This window comes from Callithrix jacchus, chromosome 1 (genome assembly GCF_049354715.1).
Source record: "Callithrix jacchus isolate 240 chromosome 1, calJac240_pri, whole genome shotgun sequence".
NCBI classification, from domain to species: Eukaryota; Metazoa; Chordata; class Mammalia; order Primates; family Cebidae; genus Callithrix; species Callithrix jacchus.
The window spans coordinates 10,139,993-10,154,535 of NC_133502.1; the positions used below are offsets into that span (position 1 = coordinate 10,139,993).

Genomic DNA, 14,543 nt, shown 5'->3' on the forward strand with positions numbered 1-14,543 from the left:
CTATGAACAGAGGTATACAAATATCTGCTCAGGTCCCTTTCCTTTAATTGTTTTGGATATCCCAAAGATATTTGTATACCTCTCTTCACAGTACCATTCTTCATATATATAATAATGAGATTTGAAAGCCAGTAGGTCTGAGAAGTGAGGCACTAGCAAGAGAAGTTAACCCAGTGGTGCTTAGTGGGGGTGTCATGAATCTAAGTAGGAGCCATAATAATATATATATTATTCATATATATGTGTGTGTATATATATATGTATATGTGTGTGTATATATATGTATATATGTGTGTGTGTGTATATATACACATATATATACACACACACCTATATATAAAATAATGGCACTATGAACACTGGTTCTTGGTGCTTTGAGGGTGTGTGTGTGTGTATATATATATATATATCCAAAAATGCAATTTCTGGATCATATGGTAATTCTATTTTTAATTTTTTGAGGAACTGCCATACTATTTTCTACAGTAACTACCCCATTTCACATTCCCAAGAGCAGTGCACAGGGTTCCAATGTCTCCACACCTTTACCAACACTTGTTACTTTTCGTTCATTTATTTTCAATTATAGCCATCCTCATATGTGGAAGTTTAAGGCTTAGATTTTAAGAAATCTTCTAGAAGAGGTTACTGATACCACAGGCTTGCAGTCCCTTATTTGAGACCCTTGGGACCACATGTGTTTCAGAATCCACAACTTTTTAGATTTTAGAAAATGACCACAGTGAATATGCTGTATATTACAACATACTTCCAGTGGGGTCTGGGGCTGCAATCCACAATCAAGCATGTTAGTATTTCTGCAGCAAAATGTATTAAAATTCACACTAAGTCAGCTAAATGAGGACTATAATTAACTTTGTTTCAGATGAGATGAAGTTTTGCTAACAAGCAGATTGAATAAAAAAATAGGGGGTCTTGAATTTTGGCATTGTACATGGGGATTTACATCTACTTAGATGAGTAAAATTCTTAAGCCTGCTTAACAGGAATGAATAGGTAGCTTATAATTTGAAATTGCTATAGAGATATGTATTGAGTAGAGCTCATTTGTGGCAACAAACAGTATTGAAATTGCTTTGACTTTACCCTTCTCATTGTGCCTTGAGGCAGTAGCAGTCAGGGAAGAATTGTGCACCTGAGAAGAAGCCTAGGTCAGCACCTAAGCTTCCCATTTCTGCCTTAGCTCCTACTTGGATTCATGACACCCCCGTTAAGCACCACCCGACTAACCTTGCTTGCTAATGCCTCACTTCTCAGACCTATTGGCTTTCAAATTTCATTAAATCTTAAGAGTCATATGGCCTATTCCCCAATATGCAGTGCCTTATATCAAAACAGCTACCAGCATTAACATGATGATGAGAAATACTAAGCACATTCTTCTGCCAACAGGGTCTTTCTGGAAGCATTGGTTTAACTGTCAGGAGTGATGTTGAATGTTCAGGGGCTAAGGTTGGCTGGTGGGAAACTTCTGTGGGGATGGTCGAGTTTAATATCTCTCAGGTAACAAAAACTGTGAACTCTACCAGTGAGGACCTGCAGCTACCCACAGGGCTGGATGTATCAACCTTCTCACCCCCCTAATTTCCATAGGACTCTTCCACCCTAATCGGTTATAATGTTTGGATGTAATCAAGGTCACCCACATTTATAATATGCAGTTAGATGCAAAGAAAAATAATTCTGTAAAACTGCCAAAGATTTAGTTCCTAGCTGTGCTCTTGCAGAACAGAAATCAACAAAAATGAGGAAGCTGTGCCTGGCCGTTCACGGAGGCCACCACTTGCCCACAGCAGGAAGCATTGGCAAAGCATGACATCCCTGCTCAACTCTCTAGGTTCTCCTCACTTCTGGCTTCTCCCAAGGCTGGATGGACCAGGTAAACATGCATCCTGCCCTGGAACCTGAGCTCTCTATGCCAAGATTCTCCTTCTGTCTCCCAGGGATATGATGGTGCAAAAACAGGATTCTATCGTGTTAAAAAGCTGTGCAAAATCCAACAAAGAGGAAGAGCATTGTGAGCTCAAAGAGGTGTCTGTTCTTGCAGGACAGGAGTGTTATATAAAGAAACAAAATGTGAGAGGCAAGAAATAAATGGGCTCATGAGGTCCTCGTGCTGACTGGGGCTTTCACGGACCCTTTGGGTTGTGCAATGGACAGCCGTAGATTTAGATTCAAGATCTACCTCTGGAGTGACAAAATGGCCATTTTTATTTTCAGCTGTTTTAGGTTTAAGTTTTCACAATGTCTCCAAAGTCACCCTTTGAATACACCAAAAGGAGAAAAGGTTCCTGAGGACACGATGCACTGTTACTTGTTTTTATTGTAAGCAGCTGAGCATCAGTAGGCACAGTTAGAGGCTGGGTTTACTTGGCAGTCTCTTATTGTTCCTGGATGTTCAGACTCCCAGGGGTAGCATTCCCATGTAAGCTATTGCAGTGAGATTCTGATAAATGAGTCTCGGCTAACCATGCAGTGCACACAGCATCTGAAAGAAACAAAGCTCGCCTCTGACTCAGCATAGGTACAGCTGCAGGAGTCATTTTCCAAAATGTAGAGGAGCAACACCAGAATCAACCATCACCTCTCAGCTCTGGTGTCAGCAAAAGATGGGATGCACCTGCTATTGTTTATTCGAATAGGCTGTAATAATTAGGTAGAGCTCACGGAGCCTGGCTCATGTAATTGTCTGTCACTAATAGTCAGTCCAATGGCATATTTTAGAAGTTACATCAGGAAAACACTCTCAGGATCAAACAGGAATTTATTTATATACCAGATATATTAAAAGGCAGGACAGGAGTTATGCTTTATGGCAAAAAGAAAGAGATATGAGTCCATGGCTTTTAAAAATTTCTATGAGGCCATTTTTTAGAGCAGTAAATACTTGGAGCTTCATGGAAAAGAATTTACAATGCACTCTGTGTGTTTTATTATTCATTATTTAGTGAGCATTGTGAAGTCAATTTTGTTCAAGATATGGATGAAGGCATGGAGCTTATTCATGGGACCTCTGATTTAAAATGAGTAAACCAATTTATACACAAATACATCAAGCATAAGATTCAATACCTGAAAAATAGCTTAAATACCAAAGTTTCTCTGTGTAGTTCTTCTTTTAGAGGTTGGGGGATAGAACTTTTGGTTTTCAGAACTGGGAAAATCACTTGCAGGAAGAGGAAGAATTTCAAGCATATGGATATCATACAAGAATATGTAAATAGGAATAATAAAATAGAGGAAGGGATATTTTTTGAGCTTTCAAGCAACAACAGTAGAGCAAGTAGAAGAATAACAGTAATGGCAATTAGGTAGGACTGCCCCCAGCCTGTAGAGGGCCAGAGCTGGATGTCCTGATTCCCCATTAGACCCGCTCTTCATCCCTCCACTGTGGCCCCAGCCCTGAAGGATCTCTACAAGCTGTATCATCTAGGCTCCCTTGCCCACCAGCTTCCAGTTGGTTCAGCCAATGGGAGGCAGCAGCTGGAGGTCAAGAGGAAAGCCTGCAGAGGTCAGAGCATCCTCTTCTGGCCCCATCCCTGATAAACCTTGGTTTGGCAGTTACTGTGTCATTGGGTGCCTCTCTGTGATATCAGTTCTTGTTAATTCTGCTAACAGCTTCTTCCCCTCACCCCCTGGGGCCCCCTCTCCTGTGGCCAGCCCCAGGGTGCTTCACCTCTCTAGGCTGGTTTCCTTTAACTTGTTCACACCTTTATAAATAGCCTCTTCTTTAAACTCTCTTTGTTACCCCTTTGAGAGTCCCGTCTATTTCTTACCAGGACACAGACAAATATAGCACCTTGGTAGGAATTAGAAAAAGGCACCCAGATGGGTGCATGGGGGTTCATTATGTTACTTACTGTCTCTACTTTTATATGTATCGAAATTTTCTAAAATAAAAAGAGTATCAAAGAGAAAAGAAAAAGGAACCGCTTTTGGTGTATGGTGCCCTGCAGGGGCGTAGCTTGGTGACCACAGAAGTGAGGCTGGATTTCAGCACCAACTCCCACCTGCAGCTCCAAGGGGTGACTTTGTGCACTGAATACCAAACCAAACCTGGCAGCCTTACAAAAGGGTGGGTAGATCCCTGAAAGCTGGGAAATATCTTGAGGAGAAAGTGAGGATAGACCTGGGTCTTTAAGGGTATTTGGGACTTAAATGGGAAACTGCATTATGGAAATTAAGGAAAACCTGTGGGACAGGAAGGCAGAGGATGGCTACAGGGAGTCAACTCTACAAGAAAAGGAGGGACTCTGGAGAGAGTATGAGAAAGTAGAAGTGGGTGGAGACCCTTTGATTGCTGAGCTACATGAATTAATCATACAGCATGTACAGCATGCACCTGAGAGGAAAGAAGGGTGCAAGGGGTCACTTTGAGGCTGCAGTGGGTGTCTACACTCCAGTGAGGAACATGGAAAATGGGAAAATAGAAGCAGGTGTAAGAAACTCCATGAGAAGAAGAGGAAGAGAACTGGAAGATGGACAGATCGTGAGAGTAAGAAGGAGCCAGAGAGGGCCCCAAGCGTGTTTTCAAGATCTTTAGCCTCACTTACATAAATACCCCTAGGCAGCTTAGGCAGCCCACATTGAAGGGCTGACAATTTTGACATTTTGGTACATGTGAAAGAAATGTGAAATTCAGAATCATTTGATTTTACCCTTCTGTTTTACTGAACATTGGAAAATCTACCTAATGAAACTCAAGATTCTATTATAAAACAAAAACCCTAATAAACACCTCAATCATTCCAGTAATCACTGCTTACTCCTAAAATGTCCCCAAAGCAGGTTTTTTACATCCAGAATTTCTTTTGATTAAGGTCTGAGGTAGGGCCTCTGCAGTTGAGAAGGGGCATCCTCACAGAGAACTCTCTTGAATCATACATAATTTATAAGTTCAGTTCTTACTACCAAAATTAGCAGAACTGAGCAAGGTATTGAATCCTTAACCTAAGCTGACATTTGGGGTGGAGGGAGGAAAGAGTGATTAATGTGAAATAGCGATGGTGTGGTTTGACTGTGTCCCCTCCCAAACCCCATCTTGAATTATAGTTCCCATAAACCCCAGGAGCCACGGGAGGGACCTGGTGGGAGGTAATTGAATCATGAGGGCTGTTACCCCATGCTGCTATTCTCATGAGTGAGTTCTCACAAGATCTGATGGTTTTATAAGGGGCTTTTTCCCCTTTTGCTTGGCACTTCTCTTGCCTGCCACCATATAAGATACGCCTTTGCTTCTCCTCCACCTTCCACCATGATTGTGAGATCTCTCCAGCCATGTGGAACTGTGAGTCTATTAAACCTCTTTTTCTTTCTAAATTACCCAGTCTAGGTATGTCGTTATTAGCAGTGTGAGAATGGACTAATACAAGTGATTTATTATAGGTCCCCAATTTCACATTTATTTGTAGGCAAACCTACCTAAGAATTCACTGCCATTTTAAAAAACTAGTCTGAGGCGATTTTAGCCACATCTCCATCTGAGAAAATGTATTCTGTGTTTTCACTATTTGGCATTCTTTTCTAGGAACTACATCCAGTTTTTGCCAGGTGTCTTGGCTGACTGTTAGAGACAGTCATCTGGTTTTTCATGGCAGCATCTGGTTCTGCGGTTTCTGTGGCATCTCCCTGAGCTGTTCTCTCTCTCTCTGCCTTGCAGATACTTGCCTGAGATCATGAATGATGGGCTTACCAACCAGATCAACAATCCTGAGGTGGATGTGGACATCACTCGGCCGGACACTTTCATCAGACAGCAGATCATGGCTCTCCGTGTGATGACCAACAAGCTGAAAAATGCCTACAATGGCAATGACGTCAATTTCCAGGACACAAGTAAGAAAAGCCTTCCCAGCACCAGAAACTTCCCGAGTAAAAAATAGTTTTAGAAGACGATACCCTGACTTTCTTCTAGAGCAATATGCCCTTTAATTTTTTTCATTCTTCCTCAGGCAGTAATGCTTGTTATAGTATTTTGGACAGAGAGCTCTGATCCACAAAACATAGGATATTAATAAAATCATAAATTCTACAATACGAGAAATAGTTGCAATGGATTACATTCAGCTATACCAAAGCTGAAATTGAGTTTCATCTACCAATTGATTCATTCATGACAACACAGCAAAGTAATTTTTTCACTGTCTTCTGTCCTCATCAGTATTCTGCCCCAAACTTCTGCCCTGTTCCCCACAAAAGAAGAAAGCTTGACAGATTGCTTAGACAAGCCTGAGATAGAATCCCTGTCTTATTCCTTATTAATTGGAGTCTCTAGAAATTACTTGTTGAGTCTCAGGTTCCTCCTCTATAGAATGGGAAGCATCCCTGCTTCAGAGGCTTTTGGGAGCCTCATTTGAGGAGCTATGATAGTGTCTGGTGGGTAGTGAGCAGGTTCAGCTACATCATTTCCTTCTCTATCCAGCTATGCACATATGCAATCCATATACATTTGTGTGTGACATATTGAGAGAAATCATAAAATGCCAGTGCAATATTACACATGACTGTTTCACTAAGGATCAAAGACACATCAAAAGTGATTTCGAAGACTATTAAGTGAACATTGACATGAAACTAACTATACAGGGGTTTTGTCTGAGTGGTTTTAAGATGAATAACTACAAAGGAACATCTTCTATCATTGTTTGTTTGTTTTTTTAATATATTACCCTTACAAATAGAGTTCCCAGGACAAGAATTCTTGAACATAAGATGTGAAGTTTCCAGTGATTCTGTAATTTCGTCCTTGAAGCATAAGATGTGTGCTTGGACTAACAAGATAGAAAGAAGCAAGTTACATAAAGAAGACCTCAAATCATCTCAGTCTTAGCCATCAACCTACCAAGTTATCCCCTGCAGAAAATTTTTGTGCTTTATTCCATTTTAAAGAACTCAAAAAAATAATTTTCTAAACACGGAATAATTATCAACCCAACGGACATTATTGCTGCAAAATTCCTCAAAAAAATCCCATCATCTCTCCTCCTTTTGCTAAACCCCTCCTTTCCTCTTCAGAAGAGAACATTACACATGTTTTAGCTATTGTGTCGTCACTCTTGTTAGCACTTAGCCTTACACCTCTCATTTTATCCATTGTCTTCTCCATTAAATAAAGTGTTGTGTTATCTAGAGAGTGAGTATTGGAATGAATACTTCAAGATACATAAGAATTAGTTGGCTTGGCTTCGTTGCTTCTCATTCCTCTCTGACCTTAAGAGGTTACACACATGTCAAGCTGCAAAGCTCAGGTAATGGCCAGGAGGCAGAGATCTTGCTCCATTTCCCCTCAAAAGAAAATAAAATCAACAAATTAGAGGATCTCTGAGTTCTAACCCAAGCACCAAATGTGGCCCTCTTTTTTCAGTTAGTGTCTGTCATACGAACCATCATCACATCTTATAGCCATCCCTATCCTTATTGCTTTGGACATTTTTTTAAGTTACTCATCCCACCCCTTAATATTTTCATTTGTGTTTCCTTTTCAGGAAGAGATGGGGCCACTATTTTTTCCAGCCAAAATCTCCTGTCATATTTGCTTCCCACATTTTTTAATGTTCTAAATCATTTTAATAATGTCTCTGTAAAGGTTATATTACTTCTTGTTCATGACACCAGTGTTCAGAACAATTCCCTTAGCAATTCTGGTATCTCTGAATTTAATTAACAGGAATTTTCCCCCTTGTAAAGGCCACTAAAGATAAATCAGAGAAAATGTTAAAAACCTAGTATAGTGCATTGAAGTGATCTTATCTGATATTTAGATGTCCCATTAAAAAAAGAAACTGTGCTCATTTTTTTAACTGCATCTTTCTCATTCAAGAGGACATTAGAAGAGTCCCTACATTGCCCCAGCTTTACTTAAGTAGCATCCAGCAGCTAAAGCTGGCCCTGGTTTCCCAGGAGCAGCTCAACAGGGCATCACCATTTCAGACTAGCAGGGAGTAGTTTAAGGATATTGGTAAGAAATCACTGAGCAAGTGAGAGAACTAGCTAATGTCCTTAAAAGCTTCCAGTTTCCTCAGCCCTTCCAGGAACATCATTCCCCGTAACAGATAGATGTTACCACTCTCATTTTTACAAGTGAGGAAACAAAGCCTCAATGAGTCTAACTGGCTTACCCTGGTGCGTTTAAATAACAAAGGCAGGATACATTCCAGGTCCCCTTTCCTGTAGGAACAGTGTTTTTCCTGTCAGGCATCACTGGCAGTGCTGGGTTTGGTGTCTTTGAGCATGCTCGTGATTTGTCCTCACAGACTGTCTGCAAGGTCAATGTTGTCAACTGTATTTGTTTGAGGAAACTGACAAAAGTTGAGTAATTGCCCAAAGCACATTTATTTATTCCAAAAGTATTTGTTGAGCACCTGCTATATGCCAGGGGCCACTGAAGGCCTTAGAGATACAGCAATGAACTGGATTTACCAAATCTCTACCTTCTCAAAGTTTGTGTCCTCAGTTTACATTCTTGAGAAGGAAATAAACAGTAAGCAAGTAAACAGGCACATAAATAGTAGATCTCCAAGCAGGGATAAGTACTTTCATAAAGCTAGTAATTGATAGCCTGATCTGCTGCAGGTTTGAATGACAGGGTTAGTCAAACAAGAAGGAATCAAGCCATGAGAAGTGGGAATAGGGAAGAAAGCAAGTTGGGCAGGAAGTGACAATGCCACCTGGGTCAACATACTCTTTGGGCCCCTGGGCCTTGGTTTCAAGCAGAGAATGGCCAACTGTTTCTGTAAAGGGCCAAATATTAAATATGTTAACCTTTGAGGGCCACATCGTCTCTGCCACAACTATCCCACACTGCTGGTCTAACGTGATAATAGGTATGTGAACGGGGGTAGCTGGGTTCTAATAAAACTTCATATACGGACACTGAAATGTGAATTTCACATCACTTTTTACATGTTATAAAGTATTATTCTTCACTTGTTTTTTTTTGCAAACACTTAAAACTATAAAACCACCAGGTACAGTGGTACATGCTGGTAGTCCCAGCTACTCAAGCGGCTAAGGCAGGAAGGTCACTTATGCCCAGGAGTTTGGGGCTGCAGTGAGTTATGATGCCATCACTGCACTCCAGCCTGGGCAACTGAGCCAGACCCTGTCATTCATAGATAGATAGATAGATAGATAGATAGATAGATAGATAGATAGTTTTTATGGATAGCTATAAAATATATTTTTATGTAAATAAACCATTTTGGGGATATGGACCATACAAAAGCAAACAGCAGGTCATAGTCTGTCAACTCCTGGTTTAAAGGGAGAGACTGGCTGAGATGGAGCCCATCCTTGCTCTCAGGAGAACACAGGTGGGGAAAGGTGGCCAAAAGTAAGATTAATAGAGGCTCCCACTACTATTGCTACTGCTCCTCTCATTTCCTATGCATAGAACTTGTTTTCCTCTTCTGTATTTTTCTTTTAAAATCCTTTTAAAAGCATGATATCTTTCTAGAGCAATGGCTCTGAGTATAAAAAGAGCAAAGAATGAAATTTCTTAAACTCAAGTACTGGCCAGAAGAAATGTCTTTCTAAGGCCAATATGGTAGGTATGGCCTCCCCTTAAGTCGGGTTCACACGTTTCTTAGGGGCTCAGATATCAATTGATACTGTTCTTCAAACACCTATTTCTGCACAGCCCACCCACTCATCACACCCCAAACAATCCTATTGGGTAGGGTGGGGGACCATGGATGGGGAGATTTTACCTCCCACCACATGCCCCATATCTGCTGAGCAATTTGTTGCTAGTCTTTCCTGGTTGACGGTTGTATTCGTCCATTTTCATACAGCGATAAAGAACTGCCCGAGACTGGGTAGTTTATAAAAGAAAGTGATTAATTGACTCACAGTTCGGCACGGCTGGGGAGTCCTCAGGAAAACTACAATGATGGTGGAAGGCGAAGGGGAAGCAAGGCACCTTCTTCACAAGCTGGCAGGAAAGAGAAATGCCAAGCCAAGGGGGAAGAGCCCCTTAGAAAACTGTCAGATCTCGTGAGAACTCCCTATCATGAGAACAGCGTGGGGGAACCAGCCCCCATGATTGAATTGCCTCCGCCCGACCCTCTCCCCAGACACGTGGGGATTACGGGGATTACAATTCAAGATGGGATTTGGGTGTGGCCGCAAAGCCTAACCCTATGGGTGGTCTAACTTTCTTTTTCAATCTTTCCACACTAGGTGATGAATCCAGTGGCTCAGGGAGTGGCAGTGGGTGCATGGATGACGTGTGTCCCACGGAGTTTGAGTTTGTCACCACAGAGGCCCCTGCAGTGGATCCTGACCGGAGAGAAGTGGACTCTTCTGCAGCCCAGCGTGGCCACTCCCTGCTCTCCTGCTCTCTCGCTTGCACTGTCCTGGCACTGCAGAGACTGTGCAGATAATCCTGGGTTTTTGGTCAGATGAAACTGCATTTTAGCTATTTGAATGGCCAACTCACTTCTTTTCTTACACTCTCGGACAATGGACCATGCCAGAAAAACTTACGGTTTTCTATGAGAAGAGAGCAGTACTGCAATCTGCCTCCCTTTTTGTTTTCCCAAAGAGTATCGGGTTCCAGACTGAACTGCTTCCTCTTTCCTTCAGCTATCTGTGGGGACCTTGTTTATTCTAGAGAGAATTCTTACTCAAATCTTTCGTACCAGGAGATTTTCTTACCTTCATTTGCTTTTATGCTGCAGAAGTAAAGGAATCTCACGTTGTGAGGATTTTTTTTCCCATTTAAAATAAAAAAGGAAGAAAGAAAATAATTTTCCTTGTAAAATCAGGCCAAACCCCAAGACAGCTGCATTTTCAACAAAGAAGCAAACAGACAAAAATAAATGAACTTTAATATTATCAGTCCAGCATTGACAGCCAACTCCCAGTGTAAGCTTTTTTGTGACAAATCCAGGTTTACAAAATGCTTATGGGGAGAAAGCTTTCAAGCTTTTTTCTAAATGGAGTGAAAATGCACTGTTGTCTTGGAGGCATCATCTTGCACCCTAACCAAACAATACCAAAATAATTTGGAGGTACTGATACTAAATTTAGAATCTCGTCTTTAATATGAGAACAAAAATTACTACAACTCGGCACCTCTCTCTCACTCTGCCCACTTTCAATTAAGTAACGGCACCATTTTTCTTAATTCCCTTAATGTCTGTCCACTGTATCCAATTGGCACAGATTTCCCCCTTCATCTCCAGTTACTAGCGGATACCCCCATCAATTCATCCTCCTCAAGAGTCTCAATGGAAAATAATCTTAATGATGCAATCTCTGCTTCTGCCACAGGTTTGACATTAACTAGACATTTCTGCCCCTGTGCTCATTACCCCTCCCAAAGCAAGAGTTTTTTTAATGAATTGATACGCAGTTAGATCCATTCCTGAGTTTTCATTTTTAACTGTTTACTTTGTGTCAGTTGGTTTCTGCATCATAAGGGCATTCTCTTACAAAATAACTCACAACAGAAAAAAAGGCAAGACAAAAAATTTATCTAGTATTGACATGGAGATTTCTTTCACTTTTTTAGTCTTAGTATGATCATCTATTTTTATATCTATATATATATAAATCACAGATTTTAACTTCCTAATTCCAAGCTCAGGGTTGACACACCTTTGTAAGAAAATGTTTTGTCAACCAGCTCTTCTTGTTTTGTGCTGCTCAAAGAAGGGATTCCTCAGTGATCTGTGAGCACCAAGAATCAAGAAAGAGAACTTTTTATGTATTAACTGTCCATTTATTAAAAGTTTGCCAGGGCACAGGGCACACCCTTTCGCATGAGTGTGCTTCAGCTTGGGCGCTCCGGACTGCACCAAGCTCATGAGATGAGCCATGGGTGTGGGTGTGCAGGGCTTTACCAGTGATGGAAACTGTGTGTGTGAAGAATGTTATTCATGAGAAACCGTTGCTTTCATGTAAAACACCTTCAGCCTAGGATTCCTGCTTGGCACTTGGATACATTACCTAACTCAATAGGCCAATTTAGAGCCACAACCTAACCTATTCACCAAGTATGCCAAAGCCAGGCCCTATGCTCCCCATGACAGAGAGAAGCAAAATAAACCAAACTGTGGCTTTAGGAATACAGTTGGCTATCCATATGTTTCTTGGTTTCTATGATGCATCTGGAGTAGGGAAAAGTAATGTTTCAAGACACCATTATACGCCAGTCACATTTTAATTAACTCATCGACAGTATTGACACGTATATGGTATTTTTCAATCTCTGTTCTCATCAAAATTAAAATTAGTTATTGATTTAGTCATCACATTTAAGTAGAACACATGCGGCACAATAGTATTAAGTATATTTGAGCACTTTTGCAAGACAGAAAGTATTTACAAGCATCTATTGCTACTTTATGCCTAATGGAATATAAAATGTAGGATTATGAGAGACTTTGTGGCATTCTTTCATATAAACCTTTATGTAATTAACAATATAGTTCACCATTACATCTAGAAAACCATCCATTTCACTGCCCACATTTCGGCTTCCTACCACGAATTTCACATAAGACATCTCTATGAAGGACCAGTCATTTATGTTGCTCATTTCATTGTGTGTTCAGAAATCAGTATTGTCTTTCTCCAATAATTAAGGTGCAATACAAATTAAATCAACCTTGGTTTTCCAGACTATTTGAGTAATAACTTGTTTTTATGGCTTTAAACTCCAAGTCTTTCCTTTTAAAAATATTTCTGCATTCTCTTTTATTAAATAGATCAGGATGCCTTGTTTTTCCTGTGCTTTCACCCCCAAAAGGTTTTGTGCATGTGTATGAATACACATAATATTAATGAATGTGAACCCATGTCCTATACGCAACTAAACACACAGAAAATATATAAATGCCTGCTTCATTTGTTTCAACACCTTCGTTATCAATATGATTCATATTGATGAGATATAGCGATGCATAATGAGCCAGGCAGAGAGCTGAAATGACTTATCAGTTAATGATGCCACAGTGTTAGCACCCTGCATGGATGTGGTCAAAATATCATTTGAGTTGTACTTCCTAGTTTTTATCATCCTAAAGCCCTAAAGGATTTCGTTTAACCTGGTTACCCTATTTCAGTTAAGTATTGGAATTTACCCCTCGAATTAATTTTTCTCATATCAGCATAGTGATAGGGGATGCAATGAGCCTCCTTTCTTTTTTATGACCTGCCCCTCATTTGCTCTGATGTCCCCTAAATTCCGTAACCATATCATAACTTTTGTTATGACTAGAGAGGAATGGGCTCACTGAAATCCGACACTAGAAATTGGTGGGTGATGCTCATAACTGCAAACACTTAGCTTATTGAAGTGCCTCTATTTACATGTTCTTTAGTTATAATATGTATTTTTCTAACAGAAATACACGTCTGTAATTGGTATATATTATACTTTGTATGTGTCACAACAAAAGCTAAACAGAGGCTAAAGTCTTTAGCAGAGAAGAACAAATTACAAATTTACCAGTGAGAGCTCTGTTTATGGTTCTATATTAAAGGACAACCATGACAACTTTCTGTCATTTTCATGAAGGCCAAGTTGGTACTTTGATTATGGCCATTGTAGAACATTAGTACTAGAAATCTGACTCCCTTACAATGACTTACCTAGATAGCATTAAGTAACTTGTATCACCTGCTTTAAATGTAAGGGATAGAAAATACTATTTTGTCTACACTGAAAAACATATTATTCATTGACAACTAGTGATCATTATAAAAGTAACATTCTTTAAAGCAAACACATTGAAAATATTATTGGAGGCAGAACGCTGATTTTTAATTTATATTCCCTGCTGCAGACATTAGCCTTCTTTAATTCTTTTGCCATTACCTACATGTTTTGGCTGCAGACTGAACACCAGCTAAAGTCCCTAAGGAGGAAGGAAACTTAACATATTCCTGAGATGTGATTCTTTTATTACTTCTTTTTGCAAAGTTAATTATCAAGTGATTTGATTAAACATAGAAGCATTAGTAAATTCAAGTTTTGACTTATCCAAAACTTGTAGAAATTTAAACTCATTTTCATTTACTTACTAACAGACTTGACTTTTATTTAAAAACACAATTTAGCTTTGCCAACAGAAGAATAAAGGAAACCATAACTTATAAATTTGCAATGTGTTCCTCCTTGTTGGAGACATTAGCCAGTGTTTAGTTTTAGACCAACTTATACAAACAAGAGTATTGATTTGTACGCATTCTGGAGACTTGCTATATCATGGTTTGCTATGGCACGGACTTAGCTTAGCATGGGGCATTTTGAACTTCAAAGTTGAGTAGTTACTGGAACTTCTGACACTGCCTTGTAATGAGGTACTTTCATGAAAAGACCCCTAAGAATGGCAAAATAGTGAGGTCTCTGTGTGCATATACATAATATATATGCAGGATAAATGTGTGCACCAATCAAACCTAAAATTTTATGTGACTGTCAAATGAGTATTATTTGGGTTAAGATTTTTTCATTTATGATTTGAATAGAAAATTGCTATTAATCTTGTATTAAAATAGTTTTTAAAAATCTA

At 39.8% G+C, this 14,543-nt stretch overlaps 1 protein-coding gene across 2 annotated transcripts in view; it reads left to right on the forward strand.

The window, feature by feature from the left end:
* The window catches only part of GPC6 (glypican 6), a 1,188,890-nt gene extending 1,174,347 nt beyond the window's left edge, over positions 1-14,543 (forward strand). For both annotated transcript variants that reach the window (XM_035275392.3, XM_002742474.5), the window contains 2 exons: positions 5,681-5,856; positions 10,201-14,543. In XM_035275392.3, the coding sequence (XP_035131283.1) occupies positions 5,681-5,856; positions 10,201-10,403 (379 nt within the window). In that variant the 3' untranslated portion in view covers positions 10,404-14,543. The remainder of the gene's footprint in view (positions 1-5,680; positions 5,857-10,200) is intronic.